The sequence below is a fragment of the Palaemon carinicauda genome, chromosome 8 (genome assembly GCF_036898095.1).
Source record: "Palaemon carinicauda isolate YSFRI2023 chromosome 8, ASM3689809v2, whole genome shotgun sequence".
NCBI lineage: Eukaryota > Metazoa > Arthropoda > Malacostraca > Decapoda > Palaemonidae > Palaemon > Palaemon carinicauda.
The window spans coordinates 42,932,569-42,959,532 of NC_090732.1; the positions used below are offsets into that span (position 1 = coordinate 42,932,569).

Genomic DNA, 26,964 nt, shown 5'->3' on the forward strand with positions numbered 1-26,964 from the left:
TTATTTAAAAGAGCTTGTTAATGCTATCATGGTTTTCTTTGCTTCACTTTTTCCTTTCTTTCTGTCCATCACGCTGGCCCTTTTCACAAATAATCGTTGCCAACAATCTCTTTGTCCTCTATCCTTATCAACAAAAGGCGTTCTATCTCTTCCAAGGTATTGCTACGATGTCTTGTAATAATGGTGATCCCCTTCGATGGTTATTTGCTTTAATGGCTGCCTTCAGCTTGATGATCCTCGAGATCATAGGCCTATTCCGGCCATATTGTTTAGCCATACAGTATCACTCACATGCACACTGCTCTCATGTTTTTCTATAATTTCTTGCTTCAATTCTAATGAAAGAATTGCCTTCTTCCAGTACTGAAACTTAGCTTCTTAGGCACCATGATTATAGGGAAAATCAAAAAGGAAATGTGAGAAAAGGAAGAAAATAAGCACTGTTAATAACAGACCAAACACATGACAACCACACGATACACACAAGAATAGAGAACTGAGCACTCGACGCTCAATGGCGTAATGTTTACTTCGTGTGTCGAAATAAAATTTGGGTGTAGAGTCAAAAATTTGCTCGAATTTTACTTCGGATGTTGGAAAATTCGGATGTAGATACGTTCGTGTGTAGAGGTTCCACTGTATTTATTCCGGCCATTATAACACATTTATGTGGGGTTAGTCAAAAATACTCGTCTGAAAGAAAATGTTAGGAAGGATAAGTTCCAAAGGGTAGTGGGCTTAACAATGCTTTATTTATGCTAATAATATATGGAATTTCTTTTGTGTTCCAAAGTGATATTCTCCACACATTTCATGAATGACCTTTCTGTTTCATTTTCTGGAGCAAGAACATTTGGCAACAGTTAAAAGAGAGCTTCAATTTGCAATCAATCAAATTATTGCACACACATTCCCACACACACAGTAATACCTTGACATACGAGAGCCCCAACATACAAGCATTCCGAGATACGAGCAAGCTGCCAAGCAAATTTTTGCATTGAGATACGAGCACAGCCTAAATACGAACCCATTGTGTTGGTAGAGATTGTGTCTCTCGGAAAGTCTATGTGGCTGGAGTTAGATGAGATAGATGTGAACGACCTTGTTGAAGAGCATCATGAAGAGCTCACGACTGAGGAGTTGATCGAGTTCCAGACGTTGCAACATTTGGAGGTGTTGCAAGAGCTCGGTAGCGAGGAGGAGGTGGAACCAGAGAAACTTCTTTCTTCGGGGAAGATTTAGGAAGTGTTGGCTAAGTGGCAGGATGTTTCTGATTTCATTGAAAAGAGACCCCCCTGGTAAATTGTCTTTGGGTCGTGCTTCAGCTCTTTTTAACAGCACTTACCTGACTCATATCCACAACATTTTGAAAGGAAGTCAGAAACAAAGCTCCCTGGATAGGTATTATTTTTAAAAGACCTGCAGCAAGTTAAAGTGAGAGTGAGGCAAAAGGAGCCAAGACAAGTGAAGTACAGTATAAAGATAAAAAAAAGAATTAAAAGAAATAGATAAAAATAAATTTTTTAAGAATTCTGTAAGCTAAGTTCAGTTAAGTTAATTCTAAGTTTGGGTGTTACGCTACGTAATGTAAGAAACAGTGTAAATACCATATGTTTACCGTTCAGATCTCTCGTTCCCTTCCTCCCTCTCTCCCTCCTTTGCACACACCGCCGTTAACTGCTATCGTCTGTCTCGAAAGTAAGGACTCTGTAATATAACCACATTTTATTACAGATCACAGTCCAGTAATCATTTATATAATTTTGTGAGTGTATGTAAAGTATTATAGCAATTAAAAGCATGTTTTCCAATGTTATTTGACATTCATACCCTTTAATAAGGTGACTTAAGACATCTCCCTTAATAAGGTGACTGAGGCCATCTCCAAACTGCATAGAATATTTTCCTCTGATCTTCGGTTTTGCAATGCCAAGGCGATTTATCTTGAAAATTAGTGTTTTTCAAATTCTATCTCCTCCCTTAATACTTAATATTAAGACCTGGGATTAATACCCTATATAGACATGATATAGACCTGAAATAGAATAGAAAGGTTTTTTTTCTATTAGTCATTTTTTTACTAGATATGATTTTTTTTCATTATGGTAAGAAAATACTGTAAACCCTATATATCAAGGAAAAAATTAAGAAAAAAATATATCTTTCTAAGTTATATACCAAATTTCAATGCCATATCAATAAAACTAAGGGAGAAGATAGAATTTCAAGGTCAATAAGTATAGTTTTGAAATATGGGCGTTTTAAGTTGTTCTGTGTATTTTTCAAAGACAAAATTAATAAAGCATGATTATTATGAATTTTAGGCTCCTTTTTGGATATTGATAATCCAAAACTAAGTTATTGATCATAATTTAATCATAAATGAAGATACCTTTGCTCAATATCTTGCTTCTTTAGGCGAGAGGATTGCTCTTTCATCATCTCTCTCCTTCACTAATTCTGCTAAGTTCGCCAATATTACCCACTTCTGAACTTTTATTAGCCCAAATTTTCAACTTCCTTATGTTAGCGAGATGTAGGAATTGTCTCATCCTTTTTGAAATAATAAAATTCTTGCTGAAAACAAGAAAAAGACATAAAAACTAGTGAATGTCAGAGGTCAAACTCAAACGTGTATTCTCTATGAGGTTTGCGGTAGGACTGAAGGGCAAAAAGTGTAATTTACCATGTAGCATATCATCTTGTGACTTGTGGAATCTATACAGATGCCATTGCTCACAACTGGTTTCAAAATTTACATTAACAGAATAAATACTGCATTTTCTTGAAGGGAACAATGTTTTTGGTTTATTGAGTTACTTTTACTAATTACTCTGTATCTATGAAAGTAAGTAGAATTTTGATATAATCTTTAGTTTATGCATTCTCCATTGCCATATGAAGCTCAGTGAATTTTTTCATGATTTTGTGTTTTTCTTCCTGAAACGCGAAGTAGGAGATGATGAATGGAGAAGTATTGAATTAAAAGCTCAAAATAGAGAACAACTAGCAAAATCTAACCGACGCCCTTTGCGTCAATATTGTAGGAGGAGAGGATGATGATGATATATATATATATATATATATATATATATATATATATATATATATATATATATATACACACACACACACACACACACATATATATATATATATATATATATATATATATATATATATATATATATATATATATATATATATATATATATATATATATATATTGCTGAGAAACAATATTAAAGTCATGAACATGAAGAAGCCCAAATGGTGAAGAAAATGACAAAATAGATTTAATCTTATTGAAAGTTAATTTGGTTAAAGATGTAACAGTGTTAACTAAGTTGAGATGTATACACCATACTGGTATCAGATTGACCAAACAAGCCTTTAGAATCTCACCTTTCCAAAGCTTCATTGTTGACGCTGGAGAATTACCTTTAGACCCTCATCGAAAGTCTTCTATTCTTCGGTATTGTTTTAGATTACAAAGACTTCCTAATTCTTTAGCATTTCATATTGCAAACCTTGTAAGGCATTTACCATACATTGAGCTGCATCCAAATTCCTTTCAACTCGATGGTTTTGGGGTAAAACCATTAATAAACAGCCTTGATATTATTATTACTTGCTAATCTACAGCATGATGCTATAAGCCCAAGGTTTCCAACAGGAAAAATAGTCCAGTGAAGAATAAGGAAATAAATAAACAAAAAGATAAGCAAACAATTGAAATAAAATATTTTAAGAATAGTTACAACATTAAAATAAATCTTTCACGTATAAACTAGAAAAACATTAAAATAAATCTTTCACATATAAACTAGAAAAACTTTGAAAAAACAAGAGGAAGAGAAATAAGATTGTGTACCCGTGTGTACCCTCAAGCAAGAGAACTCTTCCCCAATACACTGGAAGACCATTGCACAGAGGCTATGGCTCTTCCAAAGAATAGAGAACAATGGTTTGATTTTAGAATGCTCTTTTCCTAGAAGAGCTGCTTACCATAGCTAAAGAGTTTCTTCTACCCTTTCCAATAAAATAGTAGCCCCTGAACTATTACAGTGCAGTAGGTAACCCCTTCAGTGGAGAAGGATAGTTTGGTAGTCTCAGTGTTGTTAGGTATATGAGGACATAGGAGATTATATAAAGAATACACCAGACTATTTGATGTAAGTTAAGGCAAAGTGAAAACAAGCCCTAACAAGAGAGAAGGTTCTAATGTAGTGATGTCTGGCCAGTTAAAGGTGTCCTGGCCAACGTACGACCTAGCTAGGATATCACCAACCCTTCCATGGAAATTACCAGACATATCTTTCTGTAAATATTTTATTGGAATAAGAAATTACTAACTTAGAAGCCAGGTCTCTTTCTATGGAACATGTTGAAGAACATAGGAAATTGACTTTTATATATAATTATGGCTGCAAATTTTATGCTGGCATTGGATTTGGAGTATATAGTAGTACTTCTAATTATAGAGATGCAATTTCCCTAGTATCTTCTAATTTTACTGCAGAATTATATGGCATACTAACCACTTGAAAAATAGCATTAAATGAGGAGGGCAATTCTAACATTTTTAGTGATGGAAGAAATGTTCTACAGGTTTTAGAAAATTTTAATTCCAGTCCCCCTTTAGTGTTAAAGGTTTTAGTTTTTTCATTATTGGGCTGAGAGGTATAACAGTTCAATTTTGCTGGGTTCCAGCATATGTAAGTGTGCCTGAAAATGAGAAGGCAAGTCACTGACATTAAATGCTGCAGCTGAATTGCTACTAAAAAGGTATCCCATTTTTTGTAAGGATTTTTTACACAGGGTATTAGAGTTTATTGTATAATAGTTGCCAACAGCATTGTGATAACTTAGATAGAAAGAAGATGAGAGAAATTACAAATGATATATCTCCCTGGATGTATAACATGATGCCCCAAAAGTGGAGGACTATTCTTGTTATCTCTGTATTGTTCACACTCGGTTGACACACGTCTTTCTGATGACTGGCCAACACCAGCCATAGTGTGACAACTGGTACCCCTTACAATGAGGCTCTTGTTGTCTGAATGCCTACTTTTAGCACCTTAAGAAATAGATATCTCTTTGAGGCTCGAGGTGAGGATGGAAGGTTCATCCTAGCCAAGATTCTTGAGCAGAATGTGTTGTGCTATGCTAGTGATATTTTTAGATTTATTCCAGAAGCAGGTCTTCTGAAAGCTATTTGAATTTTATAGTGACATCTTTGCTTATATGTTTTTATTGAATATTCTTTTATTTGTTTATGATAACTGATATAGTCGTCAGTGACCTTCGATGTCAGGCTGCCAGAAAACTTAAAATCAATCAATCAGTCTCTTCAATGAAAATCTGATAGACAAAATTGATAGACATCTTCCGTCTTGTGTATTAAAATACCAAGTGAAGAACAAAACCTGGTTTTGTGGTGATTGTAGACCTGTTTATTTTGAAAATAGTGGGCTTATCACTTTTGGAAAGGTTACAGATCACATTTGACTTGGAATAAATTTATTCAGCTAAGATCTGTTGCTCAAAGAGTTCATGCTTCAACTGAAAATGAACACAATTTGGCCATTAAAGAAACACTTTCTGGTACAACTCAGGAGCATAGATGGTGGGCTAGTCGCAAATCTGCACTCTTTGGTGTTGATTTAACAGTTCCTCCTGTACTCAAACCACCTGGCGGTCGCTCACTGTCCAAGGGCAAGGACAACCATTTTGGCCGATGTGTTTGACAGTAAGCAGAGTACAGTAATGAGAAACTCAATCTTCCTCATTATTGTTTTCCTGAAGCCTAGCTAACTAGTTTAGCTTTTTGGTCCTGTGAAATTAAAACACTTCCAGATCTTGATGCTCATGAAGGTGTAGACCCAAATGGTATTTATATATGTATATATATATGATACAGTGATACCTCTACATGCGATCTTAATTCGTTCCAGAAACTGCTTCGTATGTTAAAACAATCGTATGTTGGAGCAAATATTCCCATAAGAATACATGGTAATTTATTTAATTCGTTCCTCAGTCTAAAAACCCATAATAAATCCTAAATAAATGGCTACACATAATTACACATAACATTAATACAAGATAATAAATACATACAAACCAAAAAAAAGAATAATAATAATGAAATAATAAATAAAAAAGGGGTTTTAATGTAACACTTTACCTTAGCGACAGGCCAGCGCAGGTGTAGGGACTGCTAGGCAGGAGGAGATGGAAGATCAGCGAGGAGGTAGGGACGGTGACTTTGTACGATAACGTGTACGATAACTTACATTAATTTACACTACTACGTGAACTTTAACTTAACTTAGCTTATTTTTTTTTTCATTTTTATAATTTTATATTTTTTTTTACTTTCTTTCTTTTCTTATTTTTAATTTTCATCACTTTCACTCAATTTGGTCTTCCTTTTCTTTGTTTCGCTTTCTTTCTTTTCATCATGATCACTAGACCGTTTTAAAGATTTTTTAAAGAACCTATCGAGTGAAAGTTGCTTAGTACGGCTTTTGAGGATTTTTCTAAAATGCGTTAAGCAAACATCATCGAACTGCGCAACAACACGGCAAACCTGAAGTTTCTGTGGGTGATGCTTGTCGATGAAATCAACCACGTGTTGATGATATGCCAACATCTGTTTTATTTCTGCCATACCTAAGATTTGCCCTACCTCCTCGATCTTCTCCGACTCACTCAACTGCACTTGGAACTCATCATGCTGCATGGCTTGCAGCTCCTTGAGTTCCTCGGTGGTGAGCTCTTCATGATGCTCATCGACGAGTTCGGTGATGTCATCTTCATCCACCTCCAGACCCATGAACTTGCCAAGAGATACAATCTCTTCGACGTCTCCCTCGGCGGCAAGCACAGGTTCATTCTCGGGGCCAAAACCTTCGAAATCTCTGGGAGCAACAGCATCAGGTCAAAGCTTCTTCCAAGCAGAATTCAGGGTCCGACAAGTTACTCCCTCCCAAGCCTGATCTATGATCTTTAAGCAGTGCACGATATTAAAGTGGCTCCTCCAAAATTCACGCAAAGTTAAGTTGGTGCTTTGCGTGACATTAAAGCACTGCTTAAATATGTGCTTGGTGTACAGCTTCTTAAAATTAGAGATGACTTGCTGGTCCATGGGCTGGAGGATAGGGGTGGTATTCGGTGGAAGATACAACACCTTGATGAATTTGTATTCATCGATGATATCATCTTTGAGTCCGGGGGGGGGGGGGGGGGGTGAGCGGGTGCATTGTCCAGACAAAGCAAGCACTTCAAAGGCAAATTCCTCTCCTGAAGATACTTCTTGACAGCAGGGCCGAAAACTACGTTTACCCATTCCACAAAGATATGCCTAGTAACCCAAGCCTTTGAATTAGAATGCCATAGAACATGTAGCAGGTCTTTATTAATTCTATGTGCTTTAAATGCCCTAGGGTTTTCGGAATGGTAAACCAATAACGGCTTTATTTTGCAGTCCCCGCTGGCGTTGGCACAAAACGCAAGAGTCAACCGATCCTTCACTGGCTTATGTCCAGGCATTTTCTTCTCTTCGGTGGTAATGTACGTTCGACTAGGCATCTTTTTCCAAAACAGACCGGTTTCATCACAGTTGAACACCTACTGCTCTACGTAACCTTCCTCCGCCACGATGCTTTCGAACTTTTTAACAAAGTCTTTAGCAGCCTTGGTGTCCAAACTTGAAGCTTCTCCAGGACGAACAACTGAATAAATCCCGGTCCGTTTCCTAAATTTCTCGAACCAACCTCGAGACGCCTTGAATTCCTCCGTCGTAGGATCGGCTGAATTCTCGCCCGCGTCACCCCCAGAGCCCTCCACCTTCAAGTCACTGTAGATAGCTCTGGCCTTCTCACAAATGATCGTTTCCGTGATCGTATCACCAACAATCTCCTTGTCTTTGATCCATATTAACAAAAGTCGTTCCATCTCTTCAAAGGTAGGGCTACGACGTTTGGAAATAATCGTGATTCTCTTCGAAGGTTTCACTGCTTTAATGGCTGCCTTCTGTTTTATGATCGTCGAGATCATAGACATATTCCGGCCATATAGTTTTGCCAGATCGCTAACACGTACACCTCGCTCATGCTTTTCTATTATTTCTTGCTTTAATTTTAATGAAAGCATAGATTTCCTCCTTTTCTCACCACTACTACTACTTCCTGAACCGAAACTAAGCTTTTTAGGACCCATGATTACCGAACACAGAAAACAACACGTGAAAAGGAAGATAAAAATCACTGTTAATAACTGAGCGAATAGAGGACAACCACACGATGCGCACGAGACGAGAGGACTGATGAAGGTGACGCTCGATTGGCGTCCCTCCGATGTGCTGCCGTCTAGCGGCGTCAACAACAAACGACGCTGGACGCTTTTGAGAAAATTCGACGCGTACGCGTAATGTTTACTTTGTATGTCGAAGCAACACTTCGGGTGTCGAGACAGAAATTTGGTCGAATTTTACTTCGGATGTTGGAAAATTCGTATGTTAGGACATTTGTACGTAGAGGTTCCACTGTGTGTATATATATATACTGTGTATATATATATATATATATATATATATATATATATATATATATATATATATATATATATATATATATATATATATATATATATATATATATATATATATATATATATATATATATATATATATATATATATATATACACAAACCATTGATTTCCTAACTCCCAATTTGTCTGTTACTTTTTGAAAGTAAGCAAGAAGAGGTTCTTTTTTGCACTTGTTGAAGAATTGGTTTTATTACTCCATTGGGTAACTACCATATCATGTAAAGTGTTTTAACATATTATGGCAAAACATCTAGGTATGTTGAAAGTTCAGTGTTCCATCATTCATCACTGATAATTGGTTCCCCTCAACTATAGGTGAGAATCCTCGAAGTAGCTATGCCCTATATACTTTATTATTTACGTATATTATAAACATTACAAACCTCCCCTACACTATTATCTTTTCCCATACACTTATACAGTATTGTATTCAGAAATCCTTTTCATATCTATGAAAATTTTGTTTGAGTACAGTTCATACAGTAAAATGTATATAAGTAGTTACAGTTAACATTAAAAGTTAATCATAAAAGTTTTAATCTTACACACACACACACACACACACACACACACACACACACACACACACACACAATCTCCTTCTCTCTCTCTCTCTCTCTCTCTCTCTCTCTCTCTCTCTCTCTCTCTCTCTCTATATATATATATATATATATATATATATATATATATATATATATATATATATATATATATATATATATATATATATATATATATATATGTGTGTGTGTGTGTGTGTGTGTGTATATATAGTCAGCATTTTCCTTTGCTGCTTAGACTCACTCCGAGAGGCCTTAAAAGGAGTAGGGTGTTTGGGTGACATCGTAAGAATTTAAACAAAAGTAAGAAGACATTAAACTTCACCAAACGCAAAAGCACAAGTTACTGTAATGCAATGTAAACACAACTTATGCACATTCAGGAGAAGCTGCAAGGCCAGATACTGTGAGTTGATGATGTGTCCCATGGCCTGTCAGCTCTCGGGAAACAAATATCCATGCTCTTGTTGGTTGACTCCCACCTGCTAGCTAATAACATACCGCGTATGATCTCAAGGGAGTACAGACAAAGTAGTATGTAGCGACGCACTGTTTCTATTAAAATTTTCATTTTTTTTGTATTTCACGGTTTTGCACAATTTAGCTGAATATATGCGAGATGGAAAACTTATATACTGTATTTAAAAAACCTGCAATGCACTGAAGGAGCGAAACATGAGCCACAATATGGCAAGGGAATACTGTAATTATCTGTTTCCTAATTTGTAGCTTGGCTTTCGCAAAGCGTTTCGAACATGTGATACCTTTTTTACAATTTCCAGTGCTGTACAGAAATCCTCTGATTGTGGTCAGGAAGATTGTATGATTTGCCTTAATTTGAGTGCCACCTTTGACCATGTTAGGGGGGTCAGCCAGAATGCCATTATGTGGGGTTATAGGAAGAAAAACACAAAATCCTGAAAAAATTCTCCGAGCTTTGTATGACAATGGAGAATGCGTATTCGAAATATTTTGTCAATATTCCTCTTCCTTTCCTAGTTACAGGGTAATTAGTAAAAATAACTCAATAAACCATAAACATTGTTCCCTACAAGAAAATGCAGTATTTCTTCTGTTAGCGAAGATTTTGATAATCATTACATTTTGATGTAAAAGAAATTGTGAACAATCTCATCTGTATAACTTCCATGAGTTGCAGACAATGTATCACACAGTAAATTACACCCTTCAGCCTTCAGTCCTACCACAAACCTCTGAGAGAGTACATGCCTGAGTTTGACCTCTGACATTCAATCATTTTTACGTTTGTTTTTCTTGTTTTCGGCAAGAATTTTATCATTTCAAAGAGGAAAAGACAATTTCAACATCTTGCTAACATAAGGAAGAAGAAAATTTACTCTATTAAGAGTTCAGAAGAGGGTAATATTGGTAGTGAAGAGAGAGAGAGAGAGAGAGAGAGAGAGAGAGAGAGAGAGAGAGAGAGAGAGTGTGTGTGTGTGTTGTATATAGAGGAGCGGCCGCCTTGCCTCACAAGAACCAAAAGAAGCAAGGTACTGTTTTGAGCAAAGGGATCTTCATTTATGATCAAACTATGATATATAACTATTTTCTTGTATTAATATACACAAGAGAGCATAAAATTTACAATAATCATGATTTCTTAATATTGTCTTTGTAAAAATACAAAGAAAAACTTTGAATGCCCCTATCTCAAAACTATGCTTATTGACCTTCAAATTCAATAGTCTCCCTTAGTTTTAAAGATATAGCATTGAAATCTGGTGTATAACTTAGAATTACATTATAAAGCAATGAAATGAACTCCTTTTTTTCAATTTTTGTTTCATGTATTTTTTCTTATTTTTTCCCTGATTTTTAGGGTTTATTTTTTTACCATAATGAAAAAATTCATAGCTGGCAAAAAAATTACATTTTGAGAGTAAAAACTGCATATTATTGGAGGTCTATATCAGGTCTATATAGGATAGTAATCCCAGATCTTAGTAATAATTATCAAGGTATGAGATAGAATTTGAAAAACACTAATTTTCAAGATAAATCGCCCTGGTGTTGCAAAACCAAAGGTCAGAGGCATAAATCCTATGCAGTTTGGAGATACCCTAAGTCACCTTATTAAGTGGTATGAATGTCAAAGTCTAGTCATTAAAAATCGGCATTAGCTGGCTTTCCCCCTTAATCAAGATGCCATAATTTTTAAACTTTTAAGAGGTAGGAGTAGGTGGGTCTTCTCTTAACATTATTGAATTCTTATTTAATAGATTGTAGAGACTTTTTGTTGGTGGGCACCATAGTGACTTGGAATGTAATATCTCATGTTCCTCTGGATAGTGTTCTTAGCCCATTACTTTTCATACTATACAGTATACATATACAGTATATGGTTTCACCTAGAAAAAAAGTTTGTTGTATATGCAGATGATGGTACTCCTTTTGCATCAATTCAAACTCCTGAATTTAGGCTTATGTTTCCTGAATCCCTTATTCGAGATCTAGCAAAAATTAGTGCATGGTTCAAATTATGGGGCTCGAAATCAAAGCTTAACAAAACAAAGAGTAGTATTGTAAATAGGTTACGGACATTGTATCCTCCACATTCAGATCTGGGCATTGACAATGTCTCCAACTATATACAATTCTTTTAAAATTCTAGGTGTGATTCTTGATTGCAAATTTACATTCAAGAAACACATTCAGTCTGTTTCTTCTTCAATTGAAAAAAAAATAGTTTATTGAGAAATTTCTTTCAGATTTTTGGCAATCAATCTTTCCTAAAAAAGAAATGGTTTAATTCTTTTATTCTACCTTGTTTTAATTATTGTTCTCCTGTTAGGTCTTCAGCTACTGACTCTCATCTTGATTTGTTGGATAGAAACTTACAGTGTATTAAATTTTTGATTCCTGATCTGAATATTAATCTTTGGTCCTGTTGTTCAGTTGGTTTTTCATGCATTTTGCCTAAGGTTTTCCATACTTCAGATCACCGATTCCAGTGCAGAGAACTAGGTATGCAATTATTACTAACAATCAGGCTTTGTTCTCTATCGAAAGAAACAATATTGCATTTTTCTAGTTTTGACCAGATTGTGAAATTATCTTTCTAATCTGGTTGTAGAATCTGTGGAACTTTACAAGTTTAAACATTTTATAAATTCTATTTTGTTTAAGAGGTTGACATAAGTCTCATTCTATAACTTATAAAGGACATTTTTTAGCTTGTTACTGCTCTTAAAATATTTTTTATTTCTTATTTATCCCTTATATATATTGTATTTGCCATTTCCATATTTCATTTCCTCACTGGGTTGCTTTCCCTGTTGGAGCCATTTATTCTACTTTTCCAACCCACGCTTGTAATAATAATGATATTGATAATAATAATAATAATAATAATAATAATAATAATAATAGTGGTATTGAGAGACTCCCACTCAGATTATTTTATTTATGAGAGTTTAGGTTTGGTTTTGAAATATTTGATTGATCTGATCTACAAACAATTGAATTGGGTCAGTTTAAAGAGTCTACAGTGAATAAAACTTTTGAATTTGGCATTGAGTACTTAAAGGCAAAGTGAGTACTTGAAAGCAAAGTAGAGAACTCCAAGATTTGTCTTGACATGTGGAATTTGGTGTAACTAAAGTACTTTAATCACTTTTACTAGACGCAGGATGAAAATGATGTCAAGACCAATTACCTGCCTCTTCATATTCAGATTTCATACTTAGCCATTCATTCTCTATCTTAGTGGCTTACCAAAGCACACTTATTGGGTAGGATTTCAAATGATAGACTTTAAATCTAACTTGAATAAAACAGTAAATTCATGGTAATAGTCCTAATTTCTTTTGATTAGTTAGATTCATTACTTGTCCACTATCTTGTGTTATGTACAATAGTCTCATTTATGAAGCTCAACCAAGTTAGTCATCGCTTACTATATTAGAAATTAGACCTAATGGGTTTAAGCACCTGTATATCATAATTTCAATAGCAATTTATCTTTGAAAATGGTTCATGCTGAAGCCCAATCAGGTACCAAGTCAGTGAGTGCAAGCATTATTGGACACCTGGTACTTTAGATTCTTTGAGGATATTTAATTTTAAGGTTAGGCCTACATCTGTATAGGTTTAGTTTTGCATATTTAATTCCACTTAATATAGGTATTTATGCAGTATTTTTCTTGAGTCACATTTGAGGCTCCAGTTGTTGTTGGGTAAAGAGTTTTAAACTTGTGAAGCTTAGGTTATTTCTTTTGTCCTGATAAATATGTTAGGGAATTACATAGCTTATATTATTCTTTATATCTTGTCTTTTCTTAATACTGTATGTTGTTTAACCAAGAAAAGGCAAGGTCTACTTTTTTATTTATTCCATTGTGAATAAAAGTGTGGAGGGATATTAGAACTCAGAAGTGAATTTACAAATTATTATTTACTTATTTAATCCTCTGGCATCCATAGGATGTATTGAGCCTCTTTTAATTCATGCAATATGTTTCTTTCTTGTGCCATCTCTTGAGCTCAATCCAATTCTCAGATCCAACCTCCTGTCACATTGTCATCAGCCATGTCTCTTGGTGTATCACATCCTCTCCTGCCTAGCGGCTTTCATTCAGGCGAATCGTGGACTAACTCATCTTACCTTCTTAAAATATACCCTATCCATCTTTATCTTGATAATCTAACTATATTGTTCACATTGGGTAACCTTGCCACCTCACGAATTGCTGCTGTCATTTGATTTCCCAAATTTTTCTCAATGCTTTGTTCTCAGAGGCAAGAAATTTTGTATCATTTGTTACAGGGCTGTACGACTGGTGGCCATAAGTTAATATCGATCTTACAAGTGAAATGTATATTTCGATTTTACTGTGAACTGATATTTGATTTGACCTCCAAACTTTTTAGCATGCCCGTTGCATGTTCATCCCTCCCTATTCTTTCCTTGAATTCTGTAACTATAGTGGTCTATTGCGGGTAATGATGATTCCTAAATAATTGAAAGAGTTTGAGTTGGGTAATATAACTCTTTCGATAAGACAGGTTATCTGATCACTGCTCAGAATCTGTATGACCTCAGTCTTTCTCTGGTTGATCATTAACCCAACCTTTCTTTCCTCCAGTACTAACATATCAATCATTTCCTGCATTTCAGCCATTGTAGAGGCAATTAGAACTATATCATCTGCATATTCATGATCACATAATCTCCGATCCCCTTTTCATTGAATACCATTATTCATTCCTTATATTACTTTGTTCATGACATATTCAATCACCATAATAAACAGTAGAGGGGACAGTATTCCCCCTTGTAGTACTTCAGTCTGGACTTCAAAGGCATCTATAAGACTATCATCAACCCTTACCCTACAATAAGCTCTGCTATGCATATCCATTATGATGTTAACAATCTTTTCTGGTATCCCATAGTGACTCAGAATCTATTTTAACATACAACGTGAAATACTGTCAAATGCTTTCTCAAAATCCGCATAGGATAAAAAAAGAGGTTACTGCACTGTAATTGTTCATTGGCCACTTTCCTCTTGTTAAGGGTAGAAGAGGCTCTTTAGCTATGGTCAGCAGCTCTTCTAGGAGAAGGACACGCCAAAATCAAACCATTGTTCTCTAGTCTTTGGTAGTGCATTAACCTCTGTACCATGATCTTCCACTGTCTTGGGGTAGAGTTCTCTTGCTTGAGGGTACACTCGGGCACGGTGTTCTTTCTGGTTTCTCTTCCTCTTGTTTTGTTAAAGTTTTTTTTATAGTTTATATAGGCAATATTTATTTTAATGTTGTTACTCTTCAAAAAAATATATTTCCTTGTTTTCTCTCCTCACTGAGCTATTTTCCCTGTTGGGGCCCCCTGAGCTTATAGCATCTTGCTTTTAAAACTAGTGTTGTAGCTTAGCAAGTAATAATGATAATAATAATAATAATAATAATAATAATAATAATAATAATAATGATAATTATATTCTATTCAATATTTCCTTGAAAAACTTTCATATCTAATGGTGACAATGTGAGCTTTCGCCAATTCCCACTGCCTTAAATCTTGGATACCCTGACATTAATCCCTTTAATTTTTCATTCAACAAGTGTGACTTCAGCTTGCTGCTTTATGATTGAATAATTCATTAAACACAGTAGGTGTTTTGAATCTCGCCAGCCTTCAAATTATTGTTTGAAAATATATGTTTAAGATTATTTTAGATATAACTTTCCAGGCAACCAAGAAGTGTGGCAGTCAGCTATGAGACTCCTAGATAAGCTTCATCAAAATAAACCAAACTTTGATTATATACTTTATTATGTTTGCAATTATCTGAGAGTTGCATAAATTATATATCAGAATTGAGTACAAGACCTTACCAACTTTAGTAAAATGAGATAGAGGGCTTGAGTATGTATAAGGTTTCTGCCCATTGATATGAGTACGATGTCACATGGGGTGGTCCCCGCAAGAGCTGGACATAGAAGTTGTTAAGAGGTAGAGAGTTTTGATTTTTATTTTAAGGTCAAGAAGATTTTTAGCATTGAAATGATAATTCTTTTTGAAATTTAGATTATACATTTTTAAAATTAAACGACTATTCTAATAGTTTCAAATCTGAAATCAATATATACCATAAAAGGACCCCTTGCATACCTAATGGCAATCAATTAGTTTTTGAGATAAAGTCGTTCATTATTAAAATGTGAAATTTTTCATTTTCATTACTAAAAGTTCCCCTCTAAAACAATATAAGAAATCTAGAAAATTTATATTTCAAGATATAGAAAATATCTTGGTGTGATATCTTTTGGATAGATCTTGCCATGATCAATGTGGAATCTTCCTAAAAATGTAAAATGATAATAGAAAATTAGGATATTAAAGGTGAAAAGGTGAATAGCAAATGTTTCTAGAGATGGCCTTCCAAAGTTTTGACATACTGAATGCTTTTTTTTTTTTTTTTTTTTTTATTGTTTGGCCCTTACGGCCAGGCACAGGTTCTTGCACACTTACTGCCAGCAGGTAACGCAACCATTAAGAAGTAATATTATGAATATTATGCTTTTAACTTTTAGTCTTGGGCATTGCAGATACAAAAGTCTAATATTCATTTATATACAGTATGGTCATAAGTGATGATTATTTTCATTTGCCAGGGTTCTGGCCCTCCTTGGCTCTACAGATAGTGGAAATGAAATTAGCCTTTGAAAGCATCTTATGTTGCATGATCTACAATATTGATCTATCCTTGCATAAAATACATCTGTTTCTTTTTTATTACAATAACTTGGCTGAACCTGTAATATTTTATTCCTACTACTACATTTTGGACATTAACAAGATAATGATAGTAACATTACCCAGGTTGTTATGTGTACTAGTATCATTTTAAAAGATTTTTCTTTGGTTTGTAGTGTTTCATGGTATTGATAATTTTAACAAGGACATAAAATAAAACCTGTGTTATTCTTGGGAAATGCTTTTCAACTCATGCTGAAATCATGATGCAGATATTTTGTATTTTGACTTTGGTTGGATTGGAATTACATTATGTGGAACCTTGAACCTCAGAGATTTTCCATTCATTCGTCTTAGAATTTATATGTAATTACAAAAGCTGTTTCATATGGTTTTCTTATTCTACTTTGAAGTATCCTCTACATATTTAAACACTGTTTATTGAAACATATAAAATTTTTGTTACATCATCTAGTATTGACAAGATATGGAAGTAATTGCTGGCTGTATCTCTTTTTCAGAGTTTCAAAAAAAATTGTAACGGGTGTGGGAATCTGCTTAGTATTGAGGTGTATGCAGTTTTTGATGAAGAACAGTCTGAGTTTGTAATAGATTTGATGAGAAAGAAATATTCTGAAAAACTACAGTCAGCCATTAAAGATAAAAATGTGGTAAGTTGAATTTTGTTGTCCTTGACAATGACGATTGTAATTAGGGTATTTATTTGTTCTTCCCAGGGACATTTGAATTTCATAGAATGCATGATGAAAAAAGGATAGAACTCTTTTATTTATAAAATTATTCATTAAAAAAGGTTATAGCTAAAAAGATTAAATAATTTTATTGACTAATGTGCTTTTCTGCTGTTTCTTTAATTTTGTTATGTATGGAGATTTTAAATCTCTTTCCTGACTTTTCTGAACATGGCCTTCCCTAAATAAGTAATAATATATATTACTGAAGTTTTGCCAAACTATAAAATTGGTTCTCTTTCAGTCTTCGTTAGCTTTTACCTCATCTTCTAACCCAATTTTGCCATTAGCATTATAGATGGAACTTTAATAGTTGTAGTAATATTTATACCAAGTTCTGGGATATAAGTAATGCTCTGGCTAAATAATTTTTTAGTATATCAAGTACATATATGCACAGAAGTAAAGAAAAGCAAAAACATGAAGTAAAAAAAAATAGTCATACAACTTCTCTCCACTCAAAGATAGTTTGATTCATCACCAGCAACCTGCAAAGACAACCTCAGGCCTGATTAAATAATTTGCGCAATGTTAAGGTATTGAATAAAGAGCTCAAAGCATTTTAAAAGCGGAATTCTAATGATAAAATCTATCTTTTCTATACCCACCTGATGCTCATGTTGCTTCTCTCATTTACCCTAAAACTAGAAAACTTCCTGTTTTCTTTCCTTGCAATAGCCTTACCACTCTAGGAAAGTATTGAGACAATCTGGCGGTTAATGGCAATTACCTCAAGCTGAATAGGCCATAACACATTGGTCATTTTAGTCTCAAAATGAAAACTAAATCACCATTATCTTGTATCGTCCTTTACCATCCTTTACATTCAGATCTCCCTGGACAAGTCTATCCTGTTCGTAATACTAGGCAGGCAGTTAATTCTAATAGCCAGGCTTTCTCCATCACGAGGCTCAATACTACGCAGTACTCTAGAAGTTTTATTCCATCTGTGACCATGTTGTGGAATGATCTTCCTAATCGAGTGGTTGAATCAGTAGAACTTCAAAAGTTCAAAGTTGGAGCAAATGCTTTTTTGTTGACCAGGCGGACATGAGTTTTTATTTATGACATATTTGTTTTTGATGTTGTTAATAGTTTATATATGACATGTCTGTTTCGACGTTGTTACTTATTTTAGAATGATTTATTGTTAATTTGTTCTCTTCATTTATTTATTTCCTTATTTCCTTTCCTCACTGGGCTATTTTTCCCTGTTGGAGCCCCTGGGCTTATAGCATCTTGCTTTTCCAACTAGGGTTGTAGCTTGGATAGTAATAATAATAATAATAATCAGTGAGGGAGCAGGGGAGTCATTCATATGAACATCAGGTGAGAATAGAAATAATAGATTTTTTTATTAAAATTCCATTTATTTTCATGAAACTTTTAGTGTGTATAGTACTGACTCCAGCACTTTGATGGATGTGGGTCATTGAAGGAAAGAGATAGGAAATTCAAAGTCTTAGAATAAACTGTCAAACATCTGAGACTCGCCTCTTAGTCTAGTTCCGCTGTAACTAACCGTAAGCTAAACCGTCTGTTATAACTCAATCTTCCAGATTGAGTTCATAGATACTTTACATCCCCATTCCTCGCTATTAAACTTATAAAAAATATACAAATACTAACTATGATATGTATTTTCACAAAAAAGAAACTAATACTATAGCTTACAAGTAAATTTAAATAAATAATAGAAAATTCTTATTTACACTACATCTCTCACAGAACCTGAAGTCCAGCAATCTTGATAAGAAAAAGGTTTCTCGAGATAATGCTTAACAAAAACTGACTTGATACACCACTGAGCTGCACCTAAGACTATTTCCAAACAAATTATTTCTACAAAAACCAAGAGGGGGTTTTACTCTTTTTTAGATAACACTCAACAGCTCTCACAGCACAAAGAAATCTGTTCGCTGACATTTCACCAACTTTCTTTTGTAAAGATAGAATGTGAAAAATTTGGGTAAAAAGAATTTTCCAAAACCTTCATTATATGAAAGAACTTGTAGTTTACTAATGTGTTTAGCTGATGCTAGAGCCAAATGGGAAAGAGTCTTGGTTGTGAGATCTTCAACAGAAAGGTCATCTAAAGGTGAAAATGAGAACCCTTTTGATAATGTAACTTCATCTAGATTCCAACAAATTGTTCTGAAAACTAGAGGTTTTCCAATATTCAAAGACCTAAATACATCCATAACCATACCTGAAGTGTATAAGTCTAATCCAAGATGCTTGAGTATGGAATTGAGCACGGATATGCAGTCCCAAATAGCTTCAATTAACACATTCATAAAAGAATGAAAATGCAAAATCTTAATATCCTCCAAATTAGTTCTAATAACTGAAACATTCCTCATTTTGCACTATTGTCTTTGATACAAATTATTGGTTGATTGCATTTTGGAACCTAAGATAGACAATGTAGCAATCCTTAAAAGCCCTTTGTCTTAGAGAATATTGTGAATCATCTCCATGGGGTTAGATGTAGCACATATGGTTTTGGATATATCAGTTTCGTAACTGATTGTTGGAGAAGATTGGTCTTGTAAGGCAACCACCTTGAACATTCCGACAATGGAAGCCACAGATCTGTAAACCACTTTCTTTAAGAGTAAAAGGGAGCCACCAGAGTGTTCCTGCTGCTTGTAGACAATGAAATTGTGTATCGCTGCTCGAATCATGGAGAACGGAGGAAAAGCGTAACAAACCAAATTTGACCACTCCTTTAACAGAGCATCCACATACCATACTAAAGTATCCAGGACTGGTGAGTGAATCACCTATTATTCTTGTTGAGCAATTTTAAACACATGCTATCTCCAACAATTCCAAATTTCTAGACATACAGTACTAGCTGATGAAGCGCCCATTTATTTTCAAGAATATCTTTTTTCTTGTTTAACTGGTGTGCAAAGAAGTTTGATGATCCTGGAATAAATCAAGGTAGAACGATTATTGATATCTAATCTTTCCAATTTGTGTAAACTTATGGTATCCCAAACTGGGATTCTGACCTGGTTCCCCTTTGGTTCTGAATATGAGCTAATGCTATCATTTTATCTGAAAACACCACCACGTGCCTTCCTATTACATCTGTCATTATGAATACAGTGGAGGGCAACCTCCTCCCACCCCACTGCCAATATATATGTGTATATATACTGTATATATATATACATACATACATATACCAAGGCACTTCCCCCAATTTTGGGGGTTAGCCGACATCAACAAATGAAACAAAACAAAAAAAGGGGACCTCTACTCTCTACGTTCCTCCCAGCCTAACAAGGGACTCAACCGAGTTCAGCTGGTACTGCTAGGGTGCCACAGCCCACCCTCCCACATTATCCACCACCGATGAAGCTTCACAATGCTGAATCCCCTACTGCTGCTACCTCCGCGGTCATCTAAGGCATCGGAGGAAGCAGCAGGGCCTACCGGAACTGCGTCACTATCGCTCACCATTCATTCCCATTTCTAGCACGCTCTCTTGCCTCTCTCACATCTATCCTCCTATCACTCAGAGCTTCCTTCACTCCATCCATCCACCCAAACCTTGGTCTTCCTCTTGTACTTCTCCCATCAACTCTTGCATTCATCACCTTCTCTAGCAGACAGCCATTTTCCATTCTCTCAACATGGCCAAACCACCTCAACACATTCATATCCACTCTAGCTGCTAACTCATTTCTTACACCCGTTCTCACTCTCACCACTTCGTTCCTAACCCTATCTACTCGAGATACACCAGTCATACTCCTTAGACACTTCATCTCAAACACATTCAATTTCTGTCTCTCCATCACTTTCATTCCCCACAACTCCGATCCATACATCACAGTTGGTACAATCACTTTCTCATATAGAACTCTCTTTACATTCATACCCTACCCTCTATTTTTTACTACTCCCTTAACTGCCCCCAACACTTTGCAACCTTCATTCACTCTCTGACATACATCTGCTTCCACTCCACCATTTGCTGCAACAGCAGACCCCAAGTACTTAAACTGATCCACCTCCTCAAGTAACTCTCCATTCAACATGACATTCAACCTTGCACCACCTTCCCTTCTCGTATATCTCATAACCTTACTCTTACCCACATTAACTCCCAACTTCCTTCTCTCACACACACTTCCAAATTCTGTCACTAATCGGCCAAGCTTTTCTTTTGTGTCTGCAACCAGTACAGTATCATCCGCAAACAACAACTGATTTACCTCCCATTCATGGTCATTCTCGTCTACCAGTTTCAATCCTCGTCCAAGCACTCGAGCATTCACCTCTCTCACCACTCCATCAACATACAAAGTAAACAACCACGGTGACATCACACATCCCTGTCTCAGCCCCACTCTCACCGGAAACCAATCACTCACTTCATTTCCTATCCTAACACATGCTTTACTACCTTTGTAGAAACTTTTCACTGCTTGCAACAACCTTCCACCAACTCCATATAACCTCATCACATTTCACATTGCTTCCCTATCAACTCTATCTTACGCTTTCTCCAGATCCATAAACGCAACATACACAACCTTACCTTTTGCTAAATATTTCTCTCATATCTGCCTTACTGTAAAAATCTGATTCATGCAACCCCTACCTCTTCTAAAACCACCCTGTACTTCTAAGATTGCATTCTCTGTTTTATCCTTAATCCTATTAATCATTACTCTACCATACACTTTTCCAACTATGCTTAACAAACTAATACTACTTGAATTACAACACTCATGCACATCTAACTTACCCTCATGTAGTGGTACAATACATGCACAAACCCAATCTACTGGTACCATTGACAACACAAAACACATATTAAACAATCTCACCAACCATTCAAGTACAGTCACACCCCCTTCCTTCAATATCTCAGCTCTCACACCATCCATACCAGACGCTTTTCCTACTCTCGTTTCATCTAGTGCTCTCCTCACTGCAACAGCAATTATATCTGCCTCCCTATTATCCTCAACATTCAGCAAACTTTCAAAGTATTCCGCCCATCTTTTCCTTGCCTCCTCTCCTTTTAACAACCTTCCATTTCCATCTTTCACTGTCTCTTCAATTCTTGAGCCAGTCTTCCTTACTCTCTTCACTTCTTTCCAAAACTTAAAACTTCTTATTCTCTTCATATGCATGACCCAATCCCTAACCCCACCTCAGGTCAGCTTCCCTCTTTGCCTCACATACCTTGCGCTTTACTTCCACATTTTTCTCTTTATATTTTTCATACTTCTCTATACTATTAATCTGCAGCCATTCTTCAAAAGCCCTCTTTTTCTCTTCCACTTTTACCTTCACTCCTTCATTCCACCATTCACTGCCCTTCCTCATGCTGCCTCCAACAACCTTCTTGCCACTAACATCACTTGCAATCCCAACAAAATTTTCTTTTACTAACTTCCACTCCTCTAAATTACCAGTTTCTCTTACTTTCACTTCGTCATTTGTCATTTTCAACCTTTCCTGATATTTACTTTTTACCCCCGGTTTTATTAGTTCTTCAACCCTCACTAGCTCCCTTTTACATCCACGTACTCTATTCCCCGACTCTTTTGCAACAACTAATTTTCCTTCCACCAAAAAAATGATCAGACATACCGTTAGCCATACCCCTGAACACGTGCACGTCTTTCAATCTTCCAAACATTCTTTTAGTTATCAACACATAATCCATTAATGCCCTTTCTACTACTCTTCCATTTGCCACTCTTACCCATGTACATATATATATATATATATATATATATATATATATATATATATATATATATATATATATATATATATATATATATATATATATATATATATATATATATATATATATATATATATATATATATATATATATATATATATATATATATATATATATATATATATATATATATATATATATATATATATATATATATATATAGTGGAACCTCTACATCCGAAGTAAAATTTGACCAAATTTCTGTCTCGACACCTGAAGTGTTGCTCCAACATACAAAGTAAACAATACGCGTACGCGTGGAATTTTCTCGAAAGCGTCAACCGTGGTTTGTTGTTGACGCCGCTAGACGGCAGCACATCGGAGGGACGCCAATCGAGTGTCACCTTGATCAGTCCTCTCATCTCGTGCGCATCGTGTGGTTGTTCTCTATTCGCTCAGATATTGACAGTGATTTTTATCTTCCTTTTTCACGTGTTGTTTTCCGTGTTTCGTAATCATGGGTCCTAAAAAGCTTAGTTTCGGTTCAGGAAGTAGTAGTAGTGGTGAGAAAAGGAAGAAGTCAATGCTTTCATTTGAACCATAGAAAAGCATGAGCGAGGTGTACGTGTTAGCGATCTGGCTAAACAATATGGCTGGAATATGTCTACGATCTCGACGATCATAAAACAGAAGGCAGCCATTAAAGCAGTGAAACTTTCGAAGGGGATCACGATTATTTCCAAACGTCGTAGCCCTACCTTTGAAGAGATGGAATGCCTTTTGTTAATATGGATCAAGGACAAGGAGATTGTTGGCGATACGATCACTGAAACGATCATTTGTGAGAAGGCCAGCACTATCTACAGTGACTTGAAGGCGGCGGGCTCTGGGGGTGACGCGGGGGAGAGTTCAGCCGATCCTACGACGGAGGAATTCAAGGCGTCTCGAGGTTGGTTTGAGAAATTTAGGAAACGGACCGGGATTCATTCAGTTGCTCAGCATGGAGAAGCTTCGAGTTCGGACACCAAGGCTGCTAAAGACTTTGTTAAAAAGTTCGAAAGCATCGTGGCGTAGGAAAGCTACGTAGAGCAGCAAGGTGTTTAACTGTGATGAAACCGGTCTGTTTTGGAAAAAGATGCCTAGTCGAACGTACATTACCGCCGAAGAGAAGAAAATGCCTGGACATAAGCCAATGAAGGATCTGTTGACTCTTGCGCTTTTTGCCAACGCCAGCGGGGACTGCAAAATTAAGCCTTTATTAGTTTACCATTCCGAAAACCCTAGGGCATTTAAAGCACATAGAATTAATAAAGACCTGCTACATGTTCTATGGCGTTCTAATTCTAAGGCTTGGGTTACTAGGTATATCTTTGTGGAATGGGTAAACGTAGTTTTCGGCCCTGCTGTCAAGAAGTACCATCATGAGAGGAATTTGCCTTTGAAGTGCTTGCTTTGTTTGGACAATGCACCCGTTCACCCCCCGGACTCGAAGATGATGATATCGACGAATACAAATTCACCAAGGTGTTGTATCTTCCACGAATACCATCCTTATCCTCCAGCCCATGGACCAGCAAGTCATCTCTAATTTTAAGAAGCTGTACACCAAGCACTTATTTAAGCAGTGCTTTATTGTCACGCAAAGCACCAACTTAACTTTGCGTGAATTTTGGAGGAGCCACCTTAATATCGTGCACTGCTTAAAGATCATAGATCAGGCTTGGGAGGGAGTAACTCGTCGGATCCTGAATTCCGCTTGGAAGAAGCTTTGGCCTGATGCTGTTGCTCCCAGAGATTTCGAAGGTTTTGGCCGTGAGAATGAACCAGTGCTTGCCGCCGAGGAAGACGTCGAAGAGATTGTATCCCTTGGCAAGTCCCTGGGTCTGGAGGTGGATGAAGATGACATCACCGAACTCGTCGATGAGCATCACGAAGAGCTCACCACCGAGGAACTCAAGGAGCTGCAAGCCATGCAGCATGATGAGTTCCAAGCGCAGTTGAGTGAGTTGAAGGAGACCGAGGAGGTAGGCCAAATCCTAGGTACGGCGGAAATAAAACAGATGTTGGCATATCATCAACACGTTCATTTCATCGACGAGCATCACCCACAGAAACTTCAGGTTTGCCGTGTAGTTGTGCAGTTCGATGATGTTTGTTTAACCCATTTTAGAAAAATCCTCAAAAGCCATACCAAGCAACTTTCACTCGATAGTTTCTTTAAAATATCTCTAAAACGGTTTGGTGATCATGATGAAAAGAAAGAAAGTGAAGCAAAGAAAAGGAAGACCGAATTGAGTGAAAGTGATGAAAATTAAAAATAAGAAAAGAAAAAAAATGTAAAATAAAAAAATATAAAATTATAAAAATGAAAAAAAAAAAAAATAAGCTAAGTTAGGTTAAAGTTCACGTAGTGTAAGTTATTGTACACGTTATTGTACAAAGTCGCCGTCCCTACCTCCTCGCTGATCTTCCATCTCCTCCTGCGTAGCAGTCCCTACACCTGCGCTGGCCTGTCGCTAAGGTAAAGTGTTACATAAAACCCCTTTTTTATTTATTATTATTCTTTTTTTAGATAATTATTATACTCTATTGTATTAATGCTATGTGTAATTATGTGTAGCCATTTATTAAGGAGTTATTATGGGTTTTTAGGCTGAGGAACGAATTAAACAAATTACCGTGTATTCTTATGGGAATATTTGCTCCAACATACGATCGTTTTAACATACGAAGCAGTTTCTGGAATGAACTAGGATCGTATGTAGAGGTATCACTGTATATTTACACACACATATATTTACATATATATATATATATACACATATATATATATATATATATATATATATATATATATATATATATATATATATATATATATATATATATATATATATATATTTATTTATATACATATAAATATATGAATATACAGTATGTATATATATATATATATATATATATATATATATATATATATATATATATATATATATATAAATATATATATATATAATGTATATTATATATATATATATATATATATATATATATATATATATATATATATATATATATATATATATATATATATATATATACTGTATATATAATATATATATATATATATATATATATATATATATATATATATATATATATATATATATATATATATATATGTCACTTGTGATATTAATCAATGTAAATATCAACCATTTAATACCGAATTCAGGAATCTGTTCTTATACTTGAACTAAACCCATCTCCCCCATGATAGCTCAATTGTGAGTTTGCAAAACGGGGTTGTTTAAGATGAATATATACCACTAACATTCGTGATATTAATCATTGTAAATATCAACCGCAATGGCATATATTACCAAATTTTACCCTGGAAATATATATCCACTGGAATTCATTTATGGTTATAGCTTCTGGCTGGGCAGGGATTCAAACTCATGACAATCAGCCAAAACCAGCCCTGCGAGGACTCTACCAACTGAGCTACCAAGATAGATATAAGTTTATTACAAGTCGCCGTACATATTCCTGTCAAATTCAGGAATCTGTTCTTAGGCTTGAAATAAACCCTTCTCCACCATGATATATATATATATATATATATATATATATATATATATATATATATATATATATATATATATATATATATATATAGATATTATATATATTGTACACTCGTGTACCAAGGTACCGAGTGAAGGACAAACCATGGATCAGTGATGATTTTAGATGTGCTTATTTGGAGAAGCAAGAGGCCTATCATATTTGGAAGGGTAACAGATCAGATTTGACCTGGAATAACTATACTCAGCTTAGAGCTTTTGCTCAGATAGTTTATGCTTCAACTGGGACAGAACCATAAAAGAAACCCTTTCTGGTACAACCCATGAGCATAAGTGGTGGACTACCCATAAATCTGTAGTCTTTGGTGTAGATGCAACAGTATCTCCTTTTCTTAAACCAGATGGCTGTGTCACTCACTGTTCAAAGGAAAAGGCAACCCTTTTGACAGATGTGTTTTACAGCAAGCAGAGTAATGAGAAACTTGAACTTTCTG

At 35.4% G+C, this 26,964-nt stretch overlaps 1 protein-coding gene across 1 annotated transcript in view; it reads left to right on the forward strand.

The window, feature by feature from the left end:
- Positions 1 to 26,964, forward strand: part of LOC137645725 (putative autophagy-related protein 11) — a 507,493-nt gene that overhangs the window by 461,916 nt on the left and 18,613 nt on the right. The window contains exon 8 of the mRNA XM_068378611.1: positions 16,928 to 17,077. Coding sequence (XP_068234712.1) covers positions 16,928 to 17,077 — 150 coding nt within the window. The remainder of the gene's footprint in view (positions 1 to 16,927; positions 17,078 to 26,964) is intronic.